General features: G+C 45.9%; 1 protein-coding gene across 1 annotated transcript in view; it reads left to right on the top strand.

Moving 5' to 3' along the window:
• Positions 1–21,925, top strand: part of CCDC6 (coiled-coil domain containing 6) — an 84,160-nt gene extending 62,235 nt beyond the window's left edge. Inside the window, exons 6-9 of the mRNA XM_020998175.2 lie at positions 3,676–3,832; positions 6,128–6,228; positions 15,530–15,654; positions 17,693–21,925. Coding sequence (XP_020853834.1) covers positions 3,676–3,832; positions 6,128–6,228; positions 15,530–15,654; positions 17,693–17,869 — 560 coding nt within the window. The 3' untranslated portion in view covers positions 17,870–21,925. The remainder of the gene's footprint in view (positions 1–3,675; positions 3,833–6,127; positions 6,229–15,529; positions 15,655–17,692) is intronic.
• The last annotated feature ends 5,877 nt before the right edge of the window (positions 21,926–27,802 follow it).

Here is a 27,802-nt window from a genome sequence, read left to right as displayed (position 1 = left end):
CTCCCACCTATCTGCTTTCTCTTCTTATCCCTATCCACTGAAAAAGCAGAAAAGAAAAAGAAAACATCTCTTATAACAAATATGTCCATAGATGTTTAGTAAGCACCTGCGATGTGCCACACACTGTGCTGAGCCCTGATGATTTCCTGAAGCTACACAGGATAAGCCCCTGAGCCGTGCGGCTCCCAGTCCAGCACTGCTTCCTGACCTCAGATCCCACCCACTCACCCCTCCCACCTGCCTTTAGAGCCACGTCTGTGGTGTTTGGACAGACTCTGAGAGGGCCTGTCCCAGACTCTGTGTTGGCCCAGTGTTGGCTGTCACTTTCCCTAGCCTGTGAGCCTGGGCAGTGGAGGGAGCCAGGCTGGGATTCTCCTCATTCTGTAACAAGAGGCAGTCTGTGGTGCTGTGGGAGCCCCAGGGTGACCCTCTCAGGGAAGTGGCCCATTTTACACGTGCAGAAACCAAGGCTGAGAGTGACAGAGGGCAGGCAGGATTCGAGTCCAGCCTTTTCCCCACACTGCCCTGCCCGAGCCAGAGAAAAGGAGAAAGGCAAGATCTGACTTCCGGGTGAGGGCCGCATTGGCTTTGTAACTCTGGGGATGAACGTGACTGTTCTAGGAAATGGTGTTCATCAGGGGTTGTCTGGAAAAGCCCAGAAATCCCAATGAAGTGTGATGTCGTTTTCTGCCCTTACTGAGCCCTAGAGGGCTGAGGAGGATCATAGAGCTTTGGCTGTTTTGTGGCTAAATCACTTCCTCTTCATGGAGGGAGATGGAAGTGGTGGTACATGAGCTAACCTAGTATTTAACATTCTCTTTCTTAAGCCTGGTTCACTTAGCTACGTGGCTCAGGTTGGGAGCCAGCCAGCAAACTGTAGAAATCTCTCTTGGAGAGCCTCAAGGCTCATCTTAGGAGGGAACAGTGCTGAGGACTGCCCCTCTCCTGGGCTAAAAAGTTGCCAAAGCACTTTCTAGGGATCCTTTCCCTTGAGTCCCACACCAAACTGTCATTATTATACCCATTTTACAGATGAGGAAACTAAGGCAATTATGGCCATAGGATCATGAAGTTAGAGCTGGAGAGACTTTGGAGGCCAGCAAATTCCCTCCTGTCTCCCCTTATTTAAGGGCAGGCAGGTAGGGTCCCTAGAGGTTCATAGAAAGGGCCTTCAGGGGCCAGTCATCTGCTCCAACCGTTTCCTTCTGTAGATGTGGAAACCAAGGCCTAGGGAGGTTCTGTGATTTGCTTAGGCTCCCCAGGTCATCAGGCCAACAAACATTTACTAAGCGCAGACCACATGCCATTTTAGACCAGGTCTTCTTCTGTTCTAATGTACCGTAAGTGACTTGCCCGAGACACTTTCTGAACCCAGATCCTTTAACTCACAGAATTTGAGAGTTGAAAGGGGTCCAAGAGGTCACATAGTCTAACACATCCACAATAGGAATCCCTTGTCCAACATACCTGGCAAGTGGTCCTCCAGCTTCTGCTTAAAGATTTCCACAGAGGGGGAGCCCCTGCCTCTCAAGGCTGCCCATTCCATGCTGGGATGCCTTTCTTTGAGGCACCCAGCCTCAGTCGGCACCTTTGCCTCTTCTGTCCATTGGTCTCTGCCTATGTGGCCACAGATCTGGTGAGTTTCTGAGGGGGCTCCCAAGTTCAGTGCTCTCACTGTTATGGCAGCAGTGATTAGGTTACACAGGATGAGTGGGGGAGATGAGCTTCCTGTAACTGCAGGAGCTGAGGGTTATCAAGCCCTTTCCTTGAAGCATCCTTGGGACCCAAGGGAGGTCAGTAGTTGCAGTGGATGGGGGAGAGAGAGAGAGACTGTCTGGAGCCAAGTGATGGAGGGTCTTGTTTGTGGAACAGCCAGGAACCTGGTGTCCTTGGATCAAAGAGTGTGTGGGGGGGAGTCAGGTGCTTGAAGACTAGAAAGGTAGAAGGGGAGTAGGTTAGGGAGGGCTTTAAATGCTGAGCAGAGCATTTTGTATTTTCTTCTGGAGGTGATAGGGAGTCACATTATTGAGTAGAAGTGTGACATGATCAGACTTGAGCTTTTGGAAAATCACTTTAGTGGCTGAATGGAGGATAGGTTGGAGTGGGGAGAGACTAGAGGCAGGCCAGCCCCCTGCAGGGGGCTAAATGTGCTAATGCCCTGAATGCACATGATAGTTCAGGTCTGAGGTGACCAGGCCATGTACCACCATGGAGAAGGTATCAGGAGAGAAAAAGAGGGGGCGTCTTCTAGAGATGCTGCAGAAGTGAAATTGGTAAGAAATGGTACAAACTGAAATCGACCAAAGATGCTGGAGAGGTGAAATCCTTAAGAAAGGCTACAGAGGTGAAAACTACAAGAGATGTTGCAGAGGTGAAATCAACAGGAGAGTCTGCAGAGGTGACATCCACAAGAGATGTTACAGAGGTGAAATCCACAAGAGATGTGGCAGGGATGAAATCAGCAAGAGGGGCAGCAGAGGTGAAATTCACAAGAGGAGCAACAGAGGTGAAATCCACAAGAGGGGCAATAGAGGTGAAATCCTTAAGAAAGGCTACAGAGGTGAAAACTACAAGAGATGTTGCAGAGGTGAAATCAACAGGAGAGTCTGCAGAGGTGACATCCACAAGAGATGTTACAGAGGTGAAATCCACAAGAGATGTGGCAGAGATGAAATCAGCAAGAGGGGCAGCAGAGGTGAAATCCACAAGAGGGGCAATAGAGGTGAAATCCACAAAAGATGTTGCAGAGGTGAAATCAGCAGGAGAGGCTGCAGAGGTGACATCCACAAGAGATGTTACAGAGGTGAAATCCAAGAGATGTGGCAGAGATGAAATAGCAAGAGGGGCAGCAGAGGTGAATCCAAGAGGGCAATAGAGGTGAAATCCACAAAAGATGTTGCAGAGGTGAAATCAGCAGGAGAGGCTGCAGAGGTGAAATCAGCAAGAGGGGCAGAAGAGGTGAAATCCACAAAAGATGCTGGGCTACATCAGGAACCCGCTCTCCCATGAGCTTCTTCTCATTGCTTGGGTTTGATTTGGGCATTGTGTAGGGATGCTTCAGCAGCATTCCTGGGGAACATGGGTCTGTGAGGCAGACAGCCAGACTGTCAGAACTTTTGAGCTGGTTGTGCTGCTCTCTGAGCCCCTGGCTTCCCTGGCCTAGAGGCAGTACGGTCACTTAAGTGGCTTTGTGATTCCAACCTTTTGCTTCCTGAATTCTCCTTTTTAAATGGGTATTTTCTCTTTTTCCTTTACCTTCATTTCCTAATATATTTCCCCTCTATCCCTCCACAAAAGGCTATCAGGGGTTCTTAGTTTGGAGTTTGTGGACTTTTAAAAAACAAACTGATAACTGTATTTCAACAAAGCTGGTTTCCTTTGTAACCCTGTGTGTTTTATACATTTAAAAGCGTTCTTCTGAGAAGGGGTCCATGGGCCTCCCCTGTTGCTAGAAGGGTCCTGGCAGACAAAAGGTTAAGAAATCCTTGCCTTAAAACAAAGAAAAGGGAAAAGAAAAAAATTTAGTCCTGTCCTCCTCCCTGCCACTGCCCATTCCCCATTATCACATCAAGTCCTGCAGTGTTTGTTGTGTTCCTCACCTACCATCTCCCACTCCACTGGTTTCTCTTTAACCTGTGCATGAGACCTGACTTAATGGGAAACACTGCTTTTCAGACTCAGAGAAGATGGCCCAGTATTTGGAGGAAGAACGCCACATGCGGGAAGAAAACCTGAGGCTTCAGAGAAAACTCCAGCGGGAAATGGAGCGGAGAGAGGCCCTTTGTCGGCAGCTTTCGGAAAGCGAATCCAGCTTGGAGATGGATGATGAAAGGTGGGGAGGTTTGTGTAGGCCCCAACCCTTAGGGCAGTTGAAATGTCTTAAGAGGAAGGGGAGGTGGTGTGGTTGTAGGGGACAGACCCAGGGTCAGGTCCTGTTTTCCTGATGCATCCTGGCCTCTCCACAGAGCAGGTGCTGGGCTGTGTTGGAGGAGGGAGGATTGTACTTAGTCAAGTCACGAGCTTCTGAAAAAAAAGCAGGGGAGGTGGCTGGGAAGTGTGTGTTAGGCTGTTCTTCCCCCTAGAGTTAGATAAAAACACCTTCTCCAGTGGGAAACATGGGGCTGTAGGAGAGGTTTATGAAGGAATAAAAGGAGGCAAAGAGGAGGAGAAGGAGGGAAAAAAATGAGAGGGGATGAGGAGCAGGGGTTGGAGGAGGCCCTGTGTGAGGGAGTGGGGCCTGGAATGCCTCCAGGTGTCTTAGCCTAGACAGGTGTCTGTCCTTGCTGTCCTTCACTTTGTGTGGCTGCTATGTTTTCTTCTTGCCCCAAGAATCAGGTCTTCCTGTTTTCATCTTCTAGTTAATGTCTGAGGTCAGGTTTGAACTGTGGAAGAAGAGTCTCTATGCACTGTGGCGCCACCTAGCTGCTGCCCACTTACATAAACACATAATTATATAATTGTGTATACATGTGAGCTATCAAAGTCATCATCATCATCATTGGCCCCAGGTAGTGAGTTCTCTTGGCCTGGTGATCAAGGGCAGACAACGGTTCATGCTCAGATCTCCAGGGAACAGGGGGCCCCAGAAGGTAGTGTCTGAACGTCCCTAGCCACGGTTGGTCCATCAAGCAGCAGGCATTCACAGACAACCCGCTAGGTGCCAGATACTGTGACAGGCAACCTGCTCACAAGGGGAAGACAGCCAGGATATCACTAAGGAGACTCAGAAGAAATGCAGAATTATTAAATACTAGGTAGGTAGTCGGAGGGGGTGGCGGGGCAACAGCATTTGAGGGGATCAGGAAAATTAAATGTCCCTCCTCTGTCCCCAAGCTGTGCATGAGGGAGTCGCGAGAAAGAAAATTAAATGCCCCTCCCCCTCCCTGTGCCATTTTGGTGGTCCGTGCCATAGAGACCCTCGAATGAGCCTTCCCTAGACTCGAGGAAAGGCGGGTGTTGTGGGCATGGCGCAGGGAAGTGAGCCTCATCTTGGAGGGAGCACAGGTTCACTTGGGTGTTGGCCTGCCTCTGACCTCCTTGGTGGTCAGCAGATGCTTGTAGACTGTTTACCAAGTAAGCCGCTTGCTGCTGACGTTGTTTTTCTTTAGGATGCACATGGCTTCCACAGGTGACTGATTTGGCATCCTGTAAACCAGATGCCTGGGTTCAGTAAAGCTGTTGGAGCTTTGCTGGCAGTTTAGGCAAATGCAGGGACGGCTGGATCTGCTAGCGCCTTCTGAATCAGCAGCTGTGGGCCTCACCGGATTCTGCTACCTGAAGGGGCCTTAAGCCACCCTCATTCTGTCTTAATGTTAACTTAGTGCCAAACTGAGCATGAGCATCTTATGTTATTAGGCACAGGGGAGGTAGTCCTTGTCCGCAGAGAGTTTACGTGGATCAGGAAGTATGTTCAGTGGCATGAAATGCATCAGGACTTGGCATCCTTGGGTCGCCGAGTACACCTGGCTTCCTCTTATCTGGGATGCAGGGGGAGAGACTGTTATCCCCCCAATAAGAGCACGGAATGTATAGCCATCTCAGATCCCACTGCCCCAAGGCGCTCAACAGCTGTGACGCAGACTTCCCAGAGACCTTGGGGACATCTTCAGAAGCCTCTGTATTGTTTCTTGTCTGTAATTAACTGCATCTGCATATTCCTCATTCACTGAATAACTCACATAGATATCATGTCATACATTTCCAGGATTGTCTTTGGTTTTTAATGATAATATGATTAAATCAGGGACACTTAAATCAGGTTTCCCTCTAGTATCAGGGAGGGGTGGGAAGAACAGTTAAGATGTAATTGTAATTTTAAATAAATTTTCCTGTCATCTGGTCTGAATTTTATACTGCACCTTGGCTGGTGAACCTTCCTGCTGATCAGGAAAACCTTTGGATTTCCCAAAGCACGCTCCCTTTGCTGGAGTATGGCAGGTCTGTGGCTGGCTGATCAGGAAACAGGATTTTCAGTGGTCTCTTACTGATGTGAGATGTCTCGAAACAATGGAATATAGTCTCCGCATCTGTGAGCCCTGGGTATTTCCTCACAGGGTTTTGTTTAAAGAATTTTTAGACACCGTGTTAGAAATGGCCCCCCTGACCATCTTCTTTGGTTTTCTTTCAGGTATTTTAACGAGATGTCTGCCCAAGGATTAAGACCTCGCACTGTGTCCAGCCCAATCCCTTACACGCCTTCTCCCAGTTCAAGCAGACCCATATCACCGGGTAAATGTCTGACCACACCATCTCACATCTGATGTGCTTGGTAGCCATCGCTGTATTGAATCTCTTTGAGAAAACAGGAGGTAGATAGATGGGAATGACCTGTGGAGGCAGCCTCTCGTTTTGTGTTCTGACCCCAAGAACTAACGAGGCAGTGGCAGGGAGTGGAGAGAGTGCCCGGCTGGGATGCGGGGAGTCCCTTTCAGTTCTGCCCTGCTGCGTCCTGGGCCAGTCAGGGGGCCCCTCTGAGCGTCGGTCTCCTCACTTGTTAAGTGGGGGTGGCAGCAGCATCCGCCTCACGGCATCGTTAGGAGTCCCCAGTGAGGGGGAGGCTCCGCAGAGCTTCACAGGCCCTCACGTTCTCTGTACTGGTCAGCCGCCTTTATGCTTGCTGATACTCAGCAATGGTGCCAACTACATTTTCACCAAACTCCCAGATCTGAGTTTTCCTGTAATGGTACCCTGACTCACACTTCTCGTACATGCTCAAGTTTGCCAACTGAGTCACATTTATTTTGTCCAGGCCCTATGTGACATCTGCAGGTATTGCCCTCCCCACTTTACACATGAGAAAACTGAGGCCTGAGACATCAGGTGACTTGCCCAGGGTCACTGGGTCCTGAGTGGCAGAACTGTGACTTGCCCTTGAAGTCCCTGACTCCAAGGCTGGGGGCTTTTCCACTGCAGCGTGTGCTGGCTGTGTAGCTTTGACTTTGGCCTCCATGGAGTGCAGCCTTTGAGTCACTTGGTACCATCCAGCAATGCTGGAGTGAAGGGTCAAAGGTGGAGAAACTCAGCCCAACAGGTGTGGTTGATGTAGCTAGAACAGGGAGTGCGGCCCACTCATGGCGAGATGGCGGCCCCTGCTGAGAAAGCAGAGAATGTGTCTGCTCCCCCCAGCCCCACCTGCTGGGTCTGGGCTGCCTGTCCTTGTTCTAGGGATGCTGGCCAGGAGACAGAGCAGCCCAGAAAAATGCCTTCCTGCGCCCCACAGGCAAAGCTGGGAGGCTTTGAAGGTCGCTTCCAGCCCTTCGGATTCTGTGAATTGGTTTCTTGGAATGTCTTCCAGAGTTCCCAGATCTCCTCAAACATCAGCCCCACCCCTCCCAGGGACCCCAGTGCTTGTGAAGGTGACACCCCGTGAAGTGAAAACAGAGCTTTGTGTGGTCCAGCAGTCAGTGAGCAAGTGTTTCTTAAACGCTTGTTGGTGCCTGGCCGTTCTGATACTGTCGTTCAATAAAAATTTTGTTTGAGTAGCCTGTGAACCAGCTGATGCGACATTAAATAGGGTGTGGGTCGTCGGGCCTTGTGGTAAGCGCACCGGCTGCCTGTGATATGTGGCTGCTTCACGAAGGTCTGATCAGGAACATCCTCCAGACTCACATCTTTCCCTGCCCAGGCGCCCAGGGTGGCCGCTTTCCCTGTTGGTGGTCAACGGCCCCTCCTTCGGCCTGCGTTCAGAGTCCTTCTGGCATGGCAAGGTCTCGCTGGCTTTGCCCTTATCTGGGGTGGCCTCTGAGAATGCAGGGTCACCCCCATGCCTTCATGAAGCATTGGACTTTAACCGGGGAAAGTTAAAATGCAAAGAGATTCCTTTAATCAGTTACTTTAATCAGTAGGAATCCCTTGACCTTTTATGATAATGAAAGAAGTTTGTGAGGTGGTGTGAGATGCTGGGAAAAGCACAAGGATTTGAGACAGAGCCAGTCCGGATTGTGGCTTTGAATCCACTTGAAGGTGTGTGTCGGGCAGCCACTTCACCTCTATAGGCTTCTGTCGGCTTCTGTCTAAAATCTGGGGATCGGAGTGGCTCGTCCAGCTCTGGGTCTATGGCATCGGGAGCCTTCCCCTTTCCCCTGTGGTTACCTAAAGCTGCTTTCCACATACAAGTCAGGACTTCTGCTTCTTCAGGCAGAAATTCATTCATGTATTCATTCAGCAAACATTCATTACGCACCTGCTGTGTGTGGGAAACTGCGATAGGCCATTGGGCAGTAAAGTGTGGATAAGGATGGGATGCCCATCCTCTTGGAGCTTCCAATCTAGCAGGCTCAGAGATAATCATAATATGCTGTATGACGGTGTGAGGTCATTGCTACCTGAGCTCTGAGGGGAAGGTGTGTCAAGTCCAAGATACTGACCAAGCCAGGCCCTGCAGGGTCATCACCACCGTCCTAGAAACGGTCGAGGGCCCTTGCTGCAGAGCACTTAAAAATCGCTCTGTCTGGTAACAGTTTAGCTACTTCCATGTCTTCATAAAACGAATTTTATTCCAGGAATAGAATAGAAATCGGTAGGAATGAAGGAATGAAGCATTTATTAAATGCTTACTATGTGCACACTCTGCAGGGAGACAGAAGGAGAAGAGGAAGACTGTTCCTGTTCTCCAAGAGCTCCTATTCAGTGGAGGGAGACCCTGCCTAGGGAAGGTTTCAGCTACAAGTCATACGGAAAGGTGCCAGGGTCCTTTGGGTACTGCAGCAAAGCTGATGGAAATGCCTCCTCTTTAATGTCAAGTCCACCAATAAAATCATATCCATTTCTGATGCAGAACCATTTGAACTATTGGACAGGGCCAGGAGGATGGCTGGGGGCACTGGGCTGGAAGTCTGGCTGTTCCCAAGGTTCATGGGTTCAGGGGCCTGGGCTGCTCTCATCAGGGTCTGTGGGGAGGTGGTGGTGGTTTGAGCTGACTGGCACATTCTGCCTCCTGTCTCCCAGGGGGCCCTGCTACTTCATTGGTGGAGATGGCTGACCCCATCACCTGTCGCTATAGGAACCACTACCCAGGTGATGGCTGTGAGGCAGTTTGAGGGACCCTGCTATCCCCAGGGCTTTTGGGTTCAGGGGCCTGGGCTGCTTCCACTAGGACCTGAGGGGGGATGGCCATCAAGATTATTGGATGGTCTGACTTGCCTGGCCTTCGCTGCCTCCTCTTTCTCTCCCAAGGTGCCCTGGTGCCTCCGGCCCAAGTGAGTGAAGTAAGCTTACAAGTGGTTGCTGGTACATTAATCTCAAGCATACAAAATATGCTTTGTTATATTCCAGGGAGATCTTTATCTAAGTAATTATTTTATTAGGCAGATTCTGAGATGTGCTATATTATCTTTTTCAGAATGTTAAAATTTTGGAGTTGAAAACATGATTCTTTGAATTACTAGTTCACATATGTGTTGCCCTTCTCTTGTTCTGAGCTGGATCAGAGGGTTTCCTGTCCCAGTTCTGTTAACTGTGAGACAGTGGGCACTTCATTCCAGCTCCGTGGGCCTCAGTTTCCTCATCTGTTAATTAGGAGATTGACTAACTGAGATGACCTCTGAGATTCCTTTCTGCTGTCAGTCAAAGATCCGTCATTTACTTATGTCTTCAGTATGTGACATAATGAAATTTGGCTCAAAAAGTCTGTATTGGGGCAGCGAGGCAGTGCAGTGGATAGAGCACCGGCCCTGAAGTCAGGAGGACCTGAGTTCAAATCCGGCCTCAGACCAAGCACTTGACACTTACTAGCTGTGTGACCCTGGGCAAGTCACTTAACCCCAATTGCCTTTAAAAAAAAAGTCTATATTGCTCTAAAAAATATATTGAAAACCAGTACTACCAATGACAACTGCTTTGCAATAAGAGGGTTTTTTTTTCTAGATCCCTTTCTCATCCTGAGCATACTTGTCATGCTGAAAGTGCGTTACGTTATTCCTTTGCACTGATGTACCACAGTTTATTGAACTATTCTGCTTTCATTGGATATTTATTTCAGTTACAAGTGATTTTGCTTTGGAAATCTTTGAACTGATAGCTCTTCTCAGTAAACCCATTTTGCTACATGCTCAGCAGCATCCCAGTTGTTTTCGTCAACTCGACATGTGGAGTTGTTTCAGTTTGCTTATCTTTGCTTAATCATGAGCTTAAGCATCCTTTCAAATGATCATTAATCTGCACTTCCTCTGGAAAAATTATGTTCATCACATTCAACCTTCATGGACTGAAGGGTTGTCTTTGAGTGATATGGAAGCTTTTCAGGGCCGAGCTGACTTTGCTTTTGTCTTGGGATCTTGGCAGCCTGGCACATAAATAGTGTTTAGTCAATGTGCATTGATCAGACGAGTGGTAAAAGGCGTGAAGATGGCCTAATACTACCAGACTTTGAAACATCAACAAAACTCTGAGCTAGGGCGAAAGAATAGAGAAAGAGTTATAATGGAGACCCAGTTAAGTAGAATACAATATGAATAGTAGACATCCAGCCAAAGATAATAATAATAATGAGGATGATGGTAGCACTTACATAGCATTTTAAGATTTGCAAAGCGCTTTACAAGTACATACAAACTAGCATTGTTTTAGTAAATCTAGAGAAAATAAAAACTGGGGAAAGGATTAATTATTTAACAAAAGTACTTGGAAAACTTAGCAATTTGATAAATGGACTTAGCATTCCAGCTAGATGATTAGACTCAAACCCTCAAAAACAGTGGGAATACAAATAAGAAAATAGAGTTATTTCAGTAGTGGAGAAGAGATGACTTTTTCTGTTCAACAAATAGAAGGAATTACTGACGAATAAGACAGGCATTTGGTTTACATTCAAAACAATTTCTCTACAGGAAACAAATCCATTTGAAAGAAAAATAACACATTGGTCAAAACACATATGGCTCGTGTTAGATTTCAAAACAAAAGGCAGAGTCTTGACATCCAAACGCAAGTTGCCTGTTAGTAGAATGGCGTTAGTAAAACCCCCAGGTCTGGGGGATTTTTGTTTTGTTTTAGAAACATTTGATATTAAATGGGTCATGTTTCTTGTGCTGCCTTTTTTTTTTCTAACCCAAACACACACGTTCCAAGTGCTTTCATTGGCTTCTCCTATTTCTGCCTGCTTGAGGGAGAACTCCCACTGTTACTTATAATTATTGGATCAATTCCCCCATTTATTGGAGAGGTGATTATTATTGTTCCTCTCTGTGTGTGTGTGTGTGTGTGTGTGTGTGTGTGTGTGTGTACACATGTGTAGGGAAATTCAGGTGAAGGGAAGGTTTTGTGGGAAACAGAATGAGTTCTGTTTTGGACAAACTGAGTTTAAATGCCCATGGGACATCCAGGTTAAAGTGTCCAGCAGGCAGTTGTATATGTGAGATTGGAACTCAGAAGAGAGACTGGGGCTGGTTCTATAAATCTGAATATCATTTGCATAGAGATGATAATTAAGTCCAGGTGTTATCTCACAGAGTACAGTAATACAGAGAGAAAAGGCAAGAGGGCCCCAGACAGAGCCTTGGGGCAATACTAACAATTAGTGTAACTTCAAGCAGTTAGTGTATCCTGAGGTATAATTGGACTGATTGGCGGAGAACAGAGTGATAGCAGTGTCATACAAACCCAGAGAAGGGAAGAGTATTCAGGAAGCAAATTGATCCTCACAACAGCCCTGTGAGGTAGGGGCTGATCGTCCAGTTTTTGCAGGTCAAGGAATTAAATCTGAGGGAGGTTGAATGACTTGTCCAAAGTCATGCAGCTAGTGTCTAAGTCTGGATTAGAACCCAGGTCTTTCTTACTCCAAAACCAACGCCCTATCCTCTACGTCATTTCATTGGGTAACGCGGACAAAAAGGCCTTTTCAGGGTGTTGAAAGCTGCTAGGATGTATGTTCTGTTGACAGAGCCTTTGAGAAGCCAAGGTGACCTCCCCACCACACAGGCGTTAGGGTAGAACTTCACATTATGATGAAAAATAATCACGATATGAGAAGCTTCTGGCTCTAGATCGTTGTTCTGTGCTAAGACGATGAGCCGTCCCAGCCCTAAAGGGGCTTAACTCCTGTCTGCACAGTAATAGAAAATGCTTAGTAATTTCAGGGGAGGCGGACTGGCAGTGGTGTCAGGAGACAGGTCACGTTGGGAGGTAGTCCGGCTTTGGAGCTTGGATTCTCAAGAGGTAGGAGTGAGCAGAGTGAGTTCTAGGCATGGGATAGTGTGGCTAGAGTCTGAAGTGAAGGGATGACTGTATAATAAGCCTGGGAAGGTGGCCTGTCACCAGACTGTTTCGCAGTGCCAAATAGTGGGGTTTGTGTTGGGTCCAAAAGGAGGAGGGGGTCACCGGAGCTTTTTTTGAGGGGGTTGGTGACGGTTGGGCCCACGCTTTAAGAATTCCCCTTGAGGCAGCTCTGTTGAGGATGGAGCAGGATTGCGAGAGACTTGAAGCAGAGAATCTAGTAATAGGCTAGTAGGCGATGAGGGCCTGAACTTAGCTAGGCTATGGCTGTGCAGGAACAGTGAGTAGGACTTGGTATCCAATTATATGTGTGGGATTGAAGGAAGAGCACAAAGTCCAGTCTGACTCAGGCTTCCAACCTAGGTGATAAGAAGGATGGCGGAGCTCTTGGCAGACATGCAGGTTTGGGAGGAAAGATGATCAGTTCTGTTATGAACTTGTTCAGTTTGAGATGACCTTGGACACCTCCAATTGAGAAGTATCAGGGAAGCTGTGGATGTGGGAATGGAGTTCCGGGGAGAGTGAGGCTTGACAAAGATCTGGGAGTTATCTGCCAAAAGATGGCAGTGGAACTGTGGGAGCTGACCAGATGACCAAGAGAGGATGGAGCAGAGATCCCAGGACAGAGCCTTGGGGCACGCCCATGGGCAGGAGGACTGTCAAGTCCCACCCAGTGATCAGATTCTTAAGTGCTGCTTCATTTTCAGCTTAGAGGCTCCCCAGTGCATATAGTGCCCAATTGTTATTATTATTATTATTATTAAATAACTTGAGTCCTTGCTGAAGCTTTAGTTACTGTACTACACTGTAGCTGTACCTCCCTAGAGACTCCCTCCGTCATGGCATGGAGATGATGCTCTGGGTTTTCATGGTCCATGCCAGCAGATCTCAAGCTCAGATGGATCCTGCCAGGCTCAGAAGGGCCCAGGGTTATGAACTGTGTGCCTGTTATCTGTGAACCAACATGGCCAAGTTTTGAGATAGTCATCACTAGAGGATGGATTTTTTATGAAGATGACCTCCTTAGAAATGGAGGGTTTACATTCTGCTTTCCTCCGGACTCACAGTGTTTTTAAAAGTATAGATAATAGCTATATATTCAGGATCATGAGTGATTATCCTGTCTTTTCTTAAAGACCTTTAGTGAGGAGAGATCCATTTCCCAGGCATTTCATTCCATTTGGAGATAAATCTAATTGTAAGGAAACTTTCCATCTGCTAAAATTTGCCTTTGAAATTTCCTCTCATTACATGCAGGTAGCAATACATAAGTGTTTATTAAGTGCCTGCTTTATGCTAGGCACTGTTATGCCTTAAATCAGTCTGATGCCCTTTTTGTGTGACGTCCGTTCAGAGAGTTGCAGTTACTTTAACCTCGTCTCAATGTCACCTAAAATTATTTCAGATTTTTTGGCTCCTCTGTTGCTTTGTTGACTCATTGAGCTGGTGGCCCACTAAGACCACCAACTCTTTTATCTAGCCATATAAATGCTCTTATACTCAAGGAATTGATTTTTCATATCTAAGTATAAGGCCTTACATTTACTTATTAAATCTCACCTTACTCACTTTAACCCAGTGTTCTAGGTTGCTATAATCTTTCTGGATCCCTGGCATTTAGGTTTATAACTGGCAAAGCACTCTAATTTCCAAAGGAGAGTATTGTTTGGAGGCCAACAGTGAGACTGATTAGTAGTTATACCAGGTTTGGTATTCATCAGCATCGTCGTGGACGTACGTCGTGGTGCTCTTCTGGAGTTCGGCGTCCACCCGTGGCAAGTGGAGCTGAGGTATCCAGATCACTCCTAGCCGTTGTCCCGTGCAGAACAGGGACTGCAGAAGGGCCTTGATCTGTAGTTGAAATGGGCTTCATCTACGAAGTCTTGATGTTGTGTCCTCATCGAATAGCTCCCCACACTCTGGAGAAGCCAAAGATGCTTTGATGGCTTCAATCCAAAGTCATGACCTGGCCTCCCAGCCAATCCACTCTCTACCTATAAGGTTGTGCTTGTGATAGGTCAGATCAGTTCCCAGCCCTGGGAAGGAAATCTTATGCTAATATTCCTATCGGCTTATAATCAAACAGCAGGAGAGAATATATTGGCACAGATTCAGAGGATCGTATCCCGTGAGGGAAACCGCCTTCACTGCTATCATTCATGAAGGTGTGGATCAAACAGTCATTATTCCAAATGCATTTACCAACACCATGATAGATAAGCCACAAGAAGAGGTGATAGTAGATGCCAGAGGTGAGCACTTCCACACTGGTGTAAGCCCCTATCCCAGAGGCATCAAACCTCCTACCAGTTCGGTTTGCCAGCCTGGCATCTGCTGTTGACTTCTGAAGAAGCAGAGAGCGTGCCTGAGGCCAGAGGGGACACCTGGGCTCCAGAAGCTCTCTACTGCAGCCGCTGGTGGGATCTGATGTGCCAAAGAGGAGGCTAAGCCAGACTGTCTTCAGAACATCAAGGGGATTTGGAGTTTTAGGGTTTGAACCCTAAAGCTCAGTAAGGAGGAAAACAAACAACAAGGCCTCTTCAGGAGATAGACCATGCTTGAGTCTCAGGACTATCCTGTGGTCACCAAGGGTTGTGTATGAGCCAGTGAACTCCTTTGGCTCATGGTAAAAAAGGTTTCTTTGCCTAGAAGTTTTCCAAGACAATGAAGTCACCAGACCAGCCACTATCCCTAACGATGGCTCACTTTGTGAGGTTTAAACTCTTTTATCCCAACCACTCTGTGATGTAGGGTCAAGTACTATCTTCCATTTTACAAGTGATGAAGCTGAGGGTCATGGTGGAGCTCTCCAGGGGTTTTTGTAGGTTTTTCTCCTTTTGTGATCCCATTGATGTCATCAGTGTGTACGTGGGGGTGTTGAAATCCTACACTGCCCCTCCAACCACAATTTTTGATTTTTGCATTATTATATTTCCCGCTTGTGTTCCTTGCCAGTGGTTTCCTTCCCCATTCCTCCTTGGTACAGATACTGGCTCTGTTAGCGTTGCTGACTTCTCCCTTCATCTTCTCTTCCTTTTCCTTGTTTTTTGGTTTCATACTGCTTTTCGTGACCTCGGCTTTAGCACTCATGGGGCTCGACTTTCACTCAGTCCTTGCCATCTCTCCTTTCTTCTCCTCCGTCACCTTCCTGTCTTCTGTTTCCCTGGCTGTTTTCATTGGTGTTCATGCGCTGAGGTTTCTTTGGTGACTTTTGCCCTTACAGCTCTTGCAGATTTGGGGGGGGGGGCTGGCTGAGTGGGCAAGGCTGTCATTGGCATCAGGAAGGTACTTATGTCCTTTTTTCTGTATTTCGTCTCAGGCCTGTCGTACACGAGTCACACGGTTGGCTTCACACCCCCGACATCGCTGACCCGAGCCGGAGTATCTTACTACAACTCCCCTGGACTCCACGTGCAGCACATGGGAGCTTCCCATGGTATTACAGTGAGTATCTTGTCCCAGAAAGTGAGAGTGGGACCACAGTCTGGCCAGCCCAGCACAGATCAATCATTTGTGAATTCGTCTAAACTCACTTTTAACCTGTCGTCTTTGACATCAGCTTGACACTGACATCTGAAATGGTAAAATTAACACTTTTTCCAAAAAAAAAAAAGAAAAAAGTGATTCCCAGGAAAAATGTTAGTAATTAATAAAAAAGAGATTGTGCTTCCTCCATGTAGCTGCCTTGGGGGGTGAAGGCATAGATGTGTAAACAAAGGATGGGGTCCCTTTACTTTCTGCTCCTGCGATGTTGAGCTCTGCCTTCCTCACTTTAAAGAGACAGCGCTAGCTCCCCGTGATTTCTGACGTTTTTCATTGCCTGTGCCTTCAAGCTGTTGGCCTTCCTCTTGCCTTTCTGAAATTAGTTGTTCCCTATCGCAGCCACATCTTGGAGCTGCTCCAAACCAAGGACGTTTTTCAGTGACCTTATTACCACTTCCTGTCCCAGCCCCTCTCTGATGCTAGGGTGACCCATGAGAATTCCTTAGTCTTTGTCCTTGGCTCGTGGGATTCAATCATGCAGCTTGAGCTGGAAGGGACTTTAGAGGCTGTGGGGCCCTCCTTTTACAAATGGGGAAATTGAGGCCCAGAGAGAGGAAATAACTTGCTGAAGGTCATACAGGAAATAAGAACCAGAGCCAGAATTTGAACCCAGGACCTTTGATTCCAACCCCAGGACTCTTTGCTGTGCCATTACTCAGTTCAACAAACACTGGATCTCTCAAACCAAACCGGGGCAGGACCAAATTCACCGCTGTTCATCTGTAGATTTACTGCTTAGAATCATCAATTTCTTGCCCCCAAACTAACTTCTGCCACTTTTCTCTCATTCTCAAGAAAAATTAATTTTCTTTTCTAGTTAGCACCTTCATTTTAAAGTAAATCACCTTTCTAAACTGTTCACTTTATGTCCTTCTGCCAAGGAACAGAGATGTTTGAGGTCCAGCCTTGCTTTTTGTTTGCAAGGAAGTGAGCTGGCTGTAGGAATGTGGACATCTTGGACACCATTGGGCACCCCATTTCTGGTTTTACAATATTAATGTTCATAGTTTATTTCCGTTAGGAATTTTTGTTAACAGTTATAGGGCAGCGTGTTCTCAATGAGTATATGTATTTCTGGGTGGTCTCAAAAAGAGCTCGTGTTTGCTCATAGAACTTTTGTGATAGTTTCTAGTGTACATGCACGTATGCATGTGTGTAACTCAACTCCCCCACCCCCCGATCACATGGCTTGGACAAAGAGGGGCCATGAGAGGCTGCCTGTTCAAGCCTCTCTCTTGGCAGAGGAGCAGTCTTAGCCAAGAAGGAAGCGTGTCCAGTGATGAGGCTGGAGGATGTCTGAGACCACCCAGTCCAGGCCAAGCCTGAGGAAGACTCCCTTGTCCGGCTTCCCTAACAAAGGGTCTTCCGGCCGTGACTTGAAGAGTTTTGAGGTCCACTACTCCAGCGGTTCTCAGACTTTTTGGTTTTAAGACCCCTTTACATTCTTAAAAATTATTGCATCCACTGCCCTCCAAGAACTTCTGTTTCTGCTTTTATATATCAGTATTTGCCGTATTAGAAATGCAAACCTCTTAATGTTATTGTGAAAAGTTTTGGCGTCATGGACTGCCAGAAGGGGAGGTAGGGGCCCTGAAGTGCCCTGAGCCATGCTTTGGGGAATTTGTAGTTCAGAATCAGAAGGTCCTTCGGGGGACTTCTTTAGTGTCCCACCTGAGCCAGTTGACCCTTGGGATAGTTTCTCATTTGCCGTCAGAGAGTATGAGAAATGTGCCCTGGTTTGGGAAGAAGAGCCTCCTCTTGGGTAGCTTAGACCGCTTCCCCGGGCCTCTATCCACAAGCATTTATTAAGCACCTGCTGTGTGCCAGATAGACACTTCTCTGTCCAGAGAGGGTCTGGGACTCGATGACTCCTGCAGCCCCGCCTGGCACCCCCCAATCCTTCCCCTGGCTAACCTGGATTTTTGCTCTCCATCTGCAGAGGCCTTCACCCCGGAGAAGCAGCAGTCCGGACAAATTTAAACGCCCCACGCCTCCGCCATCTCCGAACACACAGACTCCTGTCCAGCCGCCGCCGCCTCCGCCCCCACCACCCGTGCAGTCATCCCTCCCGTCTGCCGCCTCGCCACCTCCAGCGCACCCTCCCTCACAGCCCTAGTGCATGCGCTCCAGCAGGTGGGCTGCATCGAAGGTGGGGACTCTGGAGATGGAGCCGTTGACAAAAAGCCAGAGGCGTCCCTGGCACCTGGGGCTCCCTAGACTTCACTATTAATGGTGTCATAAATGTTTGTCCAAAATGCAGCCAGCCTTGTGGGTCTGTGACACTAACCCCCTAGAACAACCTTTTTCCATCAGTGTTTACTTGAATTTACATGTAGGTTTATTTTCTGGCTGGAACATGTGCTCCTTGATATTTGGTAACTTGGCAATGCGCCGTTTGCTCGGCTCTAGAGCGCTTTTTTTTTTTCCCTCCTGGCTTTTAGGTTGGTAAAATAAAAGGGAGACCTGTTTGCCTTCCCTGTCCCCCTGCCCCCATGGCCATTAGCATAAAGATGGCAGGCTCGATGGCCCATATCTTAGTAAACTTATAAGAACCGTGGTGTCTACCGAGCATCTGAAAGGACAGATTTGAACGTCAGCTTCATCAGTGCCCAGGGTGCGCCAATTGATACGCCTTTTCCGCTGATACAGTGTCATAAGCCGGTGGGTATGATACATTGTTGGGTAATTATCACTTGTCCAGGTACACAGAACGTAAGGTTCCTGAAGCTCAAGGTGGGGCTATTTCTTTGATTGTTCATGTCCACCTCCCTGTATTGCTGTAAGCTGACCATGCTGTTATTTCCAGCACAGTTCTGTACAAGTCATCTTCCCCCATTCCCACCCACCCCCATGTCTTGGGGGACCAAGTCAAAGATGCTGCCAAATATGGCATCGTGGGAGGCCCAGATTTCCCTTCCTGTCCCCCACACCATGCGCCCCTTCCCCTGCCCAGCTGCCATCACCACCAGGCGATTTCCCAAAACACAGTTGGAAGAAGTATCTTCAAGAAGCAGATTCCTGCTAAAGACCATGATTGAGAACAGTCATTGTAGGAATATCGGCCTAGTCGCCAAGAGATACTGTGTTGCTCGGGAGAAGGAGAAGAAGCGAAGTGAGTCCGCAGTCCCTGGAGACACTGTGGGATGCTCACTGGACAGGAACCGGTGCAGTGTGTGTGCAAAGACTCGATCCCAAGGACAGTCCTCTCAGACCCTCCTTTAGCAGCACAAGTACGTGGTTTGGCTTCACGACTCCATGAAACAGAAGGCAAGGCGCTCTTCCTTCATCCTAGCGAAACGCTCCTTTGGGTTCGGCAACAATTCCTGTTTTTGTACTTTGGTAATAGTGAAGTGATCTTCCCCACTTGTTATGCCGTGGACAAAAACCTTACTTACTAGAGAATGTATATTTTATGATGAGAATGTGTATCTATTCTGTTGGATATAATCAAAGAACTGAAAAATAATTTATCAGTCATTTTTCTTAAGAATTCATGTTTTGTGACTGAACCATCTCGAATGCCCCCTCTTATTGAACACATGCCTAAAAAAAGGAACACTGTAGATATTAAATATTGTGCAGTCACGTAAACTTTCATTTTTTGCCTTTGAATACCTACTTAAAAGTCTAAAGAAACTGACTGGATTAGAGTGCTGAGTAAACTCTAGAAAGGTAAAAACCATTATAAGATTTTCCTCCCCTTCCTGTTTCCATACCAAAACAAGGAAACATGTTTCTGGTTTCTAAGCATTTCAGAAAAAATCGTGTGTGTGTGTGTGTGTGCGTGCGCGCTATATGCATTTTATATTTAATAATGTGGATGTATTTTACATTGTCATTGTGTTTTCTTAAAACAACAATGCCAAGAAAGATCACATGAATCAAGCGACCAGTCTCCATACAGGTTCCCAGCAACTGCAGAGCCGATGACTCGGGTCTGCTGTTGTGACGTCTCAAACCCTGTAACTTCCTTGTGGGTTATGCTACATGCCCTCCCCTGCCCTCCAGCTAATTGAGTCAGTAAGTGAAATCACTTCTGTAACTGCACTAGGGATTCTCAAAGACGGGCTTAAGAAAACAGTAGGCTCTGCCATTCGAAATCTCTCCTCCAAGAATATTATAAATGACAGCGCTGCTAGGGAGCACAGCTTGCTTTTAAGAACTCATTGCCCAGAAAATTCATTTACCCCATCGAAAGCACAAAAGTCAGTGCTGTTCAAGAGAGTGAATGGGATGAACAAACGGTGATTCTCTTGGGTGGAAAGAGAAGTGTGTAAGAGATATATGTGAATTACAGTCAAAATTCTTGAAAAATTCAGATTTCCACAAAAGCAAACAGCCACTTTGTTCCAAAACTGGAAACTAGAATTACCCACTGTAAATGTAGCTGGCTGCCCCCTCCCCCACACCATGTGTACAGTATCTGTAGGACAAACATTGCTAATTGGTGTGTGATGTAATGGTCTTTGGCCCCCTTGTGTCATGTTACAGTATCAGCCCTGCAGCTGCCTAAGACTAACCATCCTAGGCGGTCATTGGTTGGGTCCATCGGAACTCGTGGGATCAGGCATGCTGAGCCCAAGAGAGGAAGAGAACTTTTTGTCTTTCCTGCTCTTTGCCTCATCACCCCCCTCCTTGGCATCCCAGCTACTGTTATTCCTGGGTGCCCCTCCTGCACTTATCACACCTTCAGCTGATGCTGTGAATGAACTGCAGTACCTGTTGGAAGTCAGTCGTGGTACCCACAGAGCTAGTTTTCCTACAGGTAGCCTGTGGCATATGTGAGCACACCCTTGGTACTCGTCACACTGAGAGTGTAGCCATCGCAATTAGATAAAGGGACGTAATCGTATCTTTATAGATGGCAGAGAAGTGGCCTAGTGGGTGTCAGGGTTCTGTGCAGTCTCCCTTTGGAGAATTCCGGTGGCTTGGCAGAAAGTAGAAATTCTTGTAAGGTTTCGTGCCTCTTGCCATCCTGTCGAGTTTGAGTGTTTAAAGGGATGAGCTCAGAAGATAATTCCTAGCAGTCATGAAATGCATGTGTGACCAGAATGTGACTTTGACACCAAGTGCTAGCCCCCCATGATTGATTGGCCTTTTTACAGTAGGACCAAAATAGTTGTGGCAGTTACCACTAAATGTTACGCAACTGTAAAGAGATGAGAGATTCTGTGTGGCTCCCCTCCTCCCCCCAGTAGACAGGAGATTTTTCCCACTGGAAGCCTTGCTAGGAGAGGAAGCCTCAGACACCAGAACAGAAGAGTAATTTGTGCTTTGAGATCTCATTATTTTTGCTTAGCAGTGCAGAAGTCTCTGTGTGGCTTGATCTTCTGGCTGGTAGTTGTCTGGTGGGTAACCAACACTGAAAACGTTGTAACAAGGACTACCAAAGAAGTACATAGCAAAATGATGGTTGATTTCCAGATGATTAGTGAGCCAGTCATTGAAGCTGCTGCATGAGTTCCATGCTAAAGAGCCATTATAACAAATTAAGGGAGAAATGAAACACCGCACACAGCTGTCAGCCTGAATGATGGGGAGCATTTTCCCAGGTGCTTGGCAGTTTTTGTAGTGATGAACTGCCAAGTCTGGACTGCCTCTTGTTAGGGGCAGTATCCGCTATTCCTAAGGGCATGGGTGTGTGTGCGGTGTCTATGTGTGTCTGTGTGTTCATTCATGCCTTAACTCTGGTTACTGCTCAAATGTAGTTCTCGATTTAGTCTGCCTTGTCAACAAGTTTGTGTGGTGCTTCTCGATCTGAACTTCATCCTGGCCAAACCACCCCCCTCCCAAAAGAAAAAGTGTCACCAATAGCAGCTAAAGAACTGATTTCCTCAGAACATTATATAATCAGGTCAACCCCAAGTCTCCTTTGGTACTTACAAAGTCATATAAAAGTGAACTGGAGAAGTGGAAGGAATTCACCAAGGAAAAGAGCACGTCTTCTCACAGCAACACCTCAGTCCCCGATATTAGTGACTCACCATGGTTTGGCCCCGCAGCTTGAGTAGATTCGGAGATGCAGTGGCAATCTTGACATTCTTGCTTGGTCAGAGTTTAGAGAGATGTAAGACTTCCAATTAATGTCTTTCTTTGCTTCTTTGTGTTGATTAGTCTTTGATACATGTGCTGAATCTGAAACCTGAATAAAGATAATTTTTTTTAAAATGGATCACTGAAGCCTTCAACCATACCGTTTTCTTGCTGATCTTGAGATCTGTAAGTTCTTCTGGTTTCTTTTTTGAAATTAAAAGTTCTCAAAGAAGAAGGTCAATAATCAAAGGTAAGCTATATCCGATACACCTCATAATAAGCTTCTCAGTGTTGAAATAATTTAGGAGGTTTTTTCCCCTCTCCCATTCTGTTGAATTAGGGAGGTTGCTTTTATTTAAAAAGAAAGAAGAATTTTCATCCTTTTCAACAAGTATTAATACTTTACTGTCCTTCGCATAGTCCCTACCTTTAAGGACTTTACATTGTATTGAGGAAATATATTTATACACAGATGTGGAAATAGAAGAGAGATGTGAGAGAGGAAAGAGCCCTAACTGGGGAAGATCAGGAGAGGCTTTTTGTAGTAAGTGGTGAGATAAAAGTCTAATGAGCAAAGTGGCTAAAGGTTCCCAAGAGTAAGAAAAGAAGGTGAAAATGAAAGCTAAGTCAACTTCATACCTTGAGCTAGGCTTTTCAAGGTATTGAAATACTCCGTTGAAGGGTTTTTTTTCTTTCACAAAGAGGGTTCCTTTTAACTTAACTGAAGAATGGTTTTGTAGTTATTTCCACTCTTAAAAATATATTGATTGTTTTGAAAAGAAATGTGTAAATAAGTTTCAGTGAGGAAGTGATTTGTTGCGTGTGTCTCCTGAAGGATTTAGAGCAGGGGTTTTTCACCTGGGGTCCATTAACTTTTAAAAATGTACATATATTGATAACTTGGAATATAATTGGTTTCCTTGGTGATACTATGTGTTTTATGCACTTAAAAACTTTCTGAAAAAGGGTCCAAAAACTTCACCTTGCTGCCAAAAAATGAGGGAGGAAAAGTCCATGACAAAAAAGGTCAGGAGCCCCTGATCTAGAGAGTAGGGTTATTTGTCCCACACCCAACATGTTAAGGTCACTCAGCCCACACTGGGTAGTGCTACCTTATGAGTCATCCACACGTTGCACTAGTGGAGACACTAACGTGTTCAGATACCTCTTATGTTAAACCTAAATCTGGCCCTTTACCACTTCTCATGGCCCCTGGGGTTTAGCAGAATAAAGCTAGTTCCTCTCCTTCATGATGGCTTTTAATTATTTCAAGACTGCTCCCGTGTTCCTGCTAAGTTTTCTCTAGGCTAAACATTCTCAGTTCCCTTCACTGATCCACTTTGAGGCCTTTCACCAGCCTGGTTGCCCTCTGGACATCTTCCAGGTTATCAATGACTTTCCTAAAATATGCTACCCACAGCTGAACCCAACCCTACGGGTGTGGTCTGCCCTGGGCAGTGGCCTGCAGAACCATCTAACCATCACTTCATTTCTGGAAACTGACTCATAGCCCGTATGCTTGCCATATCACATAGTTGACTAATACAGCTTTCAAAGCCCCCAAATCTTAATAGCAAAATCCCTGTTGCGCCACGCATCCTTCCCTTGGAGTTTTCTAAAAAATGCCAAGTTCAACGTGGCTGACTTGATACTTTCTAAATTTCAGTGGAGTGTAGGTGTTCTATCCAGTCGTGATCTCTTCTTATCTTGCTTATCCTCCACCAGTGTGGTAGCTATCCATTCTACCTTTGTGTCATCTACAGACTTGACAGATACCACCTATGCCTTCATCTGAGTCATCTACAAAAAGTATCAAGTAGCCCAAGGCCACACCCATCCTCAAAGGCATTACACTGAGGAATCCTCCAAGACTGACAAACCATTTATGACTTTTCAGCCTCTCTTTTTAAACCAGTTGAAGATCTGCTTGTACTGTCATCTGCACTCTTTCTCCCCACCTTTCCTATAAGGGTAGCACGAGGAGATTTATATCAAATGCTTTGCAGAAATCCAAGGACCCCATAGCATTTCCCCTAGTCTGCCAATTTAGTAATCACTTTATAAAAAGTTATAGGATCGTGGAAAACAATAACGAGTATTTACCTAGCCCTTTAAAGGTTTACGAAGTGCTTTGCAGGTATACAGACCTGGGGGAGGGGATCCATTTTCTGAAGATGAGGAAACTGAGGCAGACGGGTTAAATGACCTGCCCTAGGTCAGTGAAAACAGGCTCTCAGATTCTCCTGCCTCCTGCTATAAAGGACCCTGCCCATCAAGTCCATCCTCAACATGCAGAAAACCTAGGTCCCACAGGTCCATTGCCTACAGTCTGATCCATTTCCCATGCCCTTACTCCTCATCCTTTGCTTTGGTGTTGGACCCAATTCAGGGCCATGCCTGCATGCCCTCCAAGTTTGATTATGAATCCACTGGGGACCAAGACTCCCCAGCACTGCTGTGCAAGGCACAGAGCAGGGACTTGCTCAAAGAGTTGAGTTGAACGTTGAGATAAAGGAGGGAGTAGAAGAATGAAAATAAGGTCAAAATAAAAGGAAGGGAGATGAGGACAGAGATGAAGCTTACTGCTTGAACGTTACTTAGAGAAGAAATCGAGACAGCTGGAAATCACATTTCCACCTCTCTTCCATCCCCCCACACCCATCTCCCTTCCACTGATTCACATCAATAGACATTTAAAGATCTTCAAGACCTGCCCCCCTTTTATCTCTAGTCCCTTTATATTTGACTCTTCTTTCCTGTCTTTACAATCCAGCTATGCTTTCCTCCTTGTTCTAGTGCACACCGTTCCACAGTTCCCCCATCTCCCTCCTTTTGAGGAGGGCCCAGATCAGCCATCTGTCTTTACTCCCCTGCCTCTGCCTCTTTGGACTTTACCGCCATGTGTCTTAGCTGCATTCTCATCCTGGAAGATCCCACTGCCCTTGCAGCCCCCTTTTCCACCTTCATGCTCCTTTTACGGAAGGGCCCAGGTCAGCCATCCTTCATTTCTCTCCCAGCTCTGCGTCTGACTCATCACTGTCCACCATCCCTCTACTTGGATACCTCCCCCACTTTATTCCCACACCTACTTTCTAGCTCCTTTTATATGTCGCCTCTGTCATTAGAATGTCACTTCCTTGAGGACAGGGAGGGACTGTTTCATTTTTGTCGCTATACTCAGCATGTGTATGCAGGAGATACATAATAAATGTTCGTTGGTTTATTGATATAATGCCTTGTATGAGGCAGATGCTGCAGTGGACCCTGGAATACAAGGACAAAACTGCCATCTTTGTTCTCAGGAAACTTACATACGATCACAAAGTCAAGGCTGCACTGGGACCGAGGTGCAGGTGAAACCAGATGAAGAGATATTATTTATATAGAACCTTTTGGGTACCTGCATGCCCAGTGGGTGTGACATGGATGAAGATGGGGCAAAGGAGGAGGAGGAACAGCCTAAGTAGATGGCAGTATCAGTGCACAGTGAGCTGTCTTGTTTGTGGAAAGGGCCAATGAGGGAATTTATTTTGGTTGACTATTCATATTTGTTAGAATTTGTTTTTCTTTTCCTCCATTGAAAAGGGATGGTGCAGGGAAAGCAGATTTCTGTCAATTTTTTAAAAATAAAACTAAAGACAAAGAAAACTGGAGAATTGGCTCAAAAATGGCTTTAGCTTCAGGCTCTAAAATCACCATAGTCTTTGGAGATGACATGCTCTAAATGGCTTGAAATAGCAGCAGGTGCTTTTATGTTAGGCTCTGGGAATGAACATGACTTTCTTCTTAGAAGATAAGTAAACTCTTACCCCCTACTCTCAGGGACTATGTGCTTATAGACATTTTCAAAGCAATTTGTGCACACAGTGAGCTTCCAGACCCATCTCCCAACAACACTGAACCCACGCAATATTGACCCAGAATCAGCGATTGTCACCCAATCAAGCTTCTGTTATGTTACCTACCAAGTCTCTTCCTCAGTGAGTCCAGTCTTTCCCTCTACCTCAACTACTGTCCTCATACTAGAATGCTTCAACATACCTATTGATATGCTCTCAAATGCCCTCAATTCCCAGTTCTCCAATCTACTCAGGTCATTTCTTGCTATCACCCACAAGTGTGAAGCTCTTATCAGGTGATAATCTTTTATCATTATATCTTTCCCCATGCATTACTACCCTCAGTCCTCTTCTTTGTCCTCACTGTGATGTACAGTCCCTCCACCCCTCAGCTTTTCCCCAGGTCATCATCTCTGCATTTGCTACACACTTTTCCCTTCTCTATGTCAACCCCTCAAACCCTAAGGGAATCAGTTCAAATGGAGACCATCCTTGATAGACAAATCCCTTGCTCCTTTCTCCTGTCTCAGATCGTGACTTGCCAAATGCGAATCTTGGATTGCTCCCACCATCCTCCACACTCAACATGCAACTGAGTGGAGCTAGGAAAAAATCACAGAACGATGCTGACTGGTTTACTGAAAACTCATTCACTTTTCCCAACTTGGCCCTCATTGTGTCAAGGCATTCCTTTTATACCTCTCCAATTGACTTACTAACCCACTCACTACAATGGCTTTTCATCTGTGTACCTGGTACATCAGGAAATTAGAAGAACCAAGGAAACAGTGGGTACAGCCAACATTATAAAGAAAAACAACATCAATAGACTTGAGCACTGATCAGTGCCATGACCAATCAGTTCTAGAAAACTGACGATGAAGTATGCATAGTGTCAACCTGTTGACAAGGAGGTGATGGACTCAAGATGCAGAATAAGACACATTTTTAGGCGTGGGCAACATAGGAATTTGTTTTACTTGATTATGCATATTTTTTACAAGGGTTTTGTTTTTCTTTTTTCAATGGAGAGAGGTGGGGAGGAGGGAGATAGGCATAGGAAAGACGGTCATTGAAGCATTTTTTTTAAATGCATAGAAGGAAGGTCCAAAAGAATAACGGAAGCAGGACAGCCTTGAAAGCTGCAGGTTGGACTTATTATATATTTAAAAAAGAAAAGCCATTCATGTCAAGTCAACAAACATTTATTAAGCTCCTACGATGTGCCAGCCTATTCGCTACAAAGAAAGGTAGAAAACTGTCTCTTCTTGAGGAATGCATGTGAATGGGGAAGACGACATGCAAATAACCATGTACAAAGAAGATCTATAGAAGGTTAGTTGGAGGTAATCTTTGAGAGAAGGCACAAAGATTAAGGAGGATGGGGAAAGGTCTCTTGCCGAGTAATAATACATAATGAAGAACTGTAGGCTTTTATACAATCCATGTTTTTTGTTTTATATATATGAAAATGTCCATTTTATTTTTTTTGTATTTCAGAATAAAAATTATTGAAATATTAAAAAAAGAATTGACTACATATGTGTAATAATAATTAGCTAATATTTTTAGAGCATTTAAAGGTTTGTAAAAACATTTTACAAGTATCTAATCTGATCCTCACAACAACAATTCTATGAGGTAGGGGCTATTAATACCCTCATTTTATAGGTGAGGAAATTGGCCAGGAGTTAGGTCAGGTGACTTTTCCTAGGTTTACACAGCTAGTGAATATCTGAGGCAACATTGGAGCTCTGGTCTTCTTGACTCTAAGTCTGGTACTCTCTCCACTATGCCCCCTTGCTCCTGTGTGAGTATGTTGGATAGAGTCACTTATGTGTAGTAGAATGTAAGCTCCTTGAGGGTAGGGATTGCATAATTTTTTTTTTATCTTTGTAATAGCTAGTATAGCACTAGCATAGTACATGACCTCTAAAGGCTTATTCAATTGAATACATGTGTGTGGGGGGTGTCTGTGTCTTCAGAGCAGGGATTGTTTTGGTTTTACCTTTGTGTAGCCTGAGTCTAGCATAGTGTTTGGTACACCACAGATGCTTAATAATTTTTGTTGATTTAATTTTATATAGATAGATAGGGATAGAGACTGGACCCTTATATGTATATGTGCATTATGTGTATTTGTTGAGATTTGTGGTAGAATGTAAACACCTGGAGGA

This window comes from Phascolarctos cinereus, unplaced genomic scaffold (genome assembly GCF_003287225.1).
Source record: "Phascolarctos cinereus isolate Bilbo 61053 unplaced genomic scaffold, phaCin_HiC Scaffold_3;HRSCAF=262, whole genome shotgun sequence".
Classification (NCBI taxonomy): domain Eukaryota; kingdom Metazoa; phylum Chordata; class Mammalia; order Diprotodontia; family Phascolarctidae; genus Phascolarctos; species Phascolarctos cinereus.
Note: the sequence above shows the minus strand (reverse complement) of the source record. Positions and strands in the feature narration are given on the sequence as shown.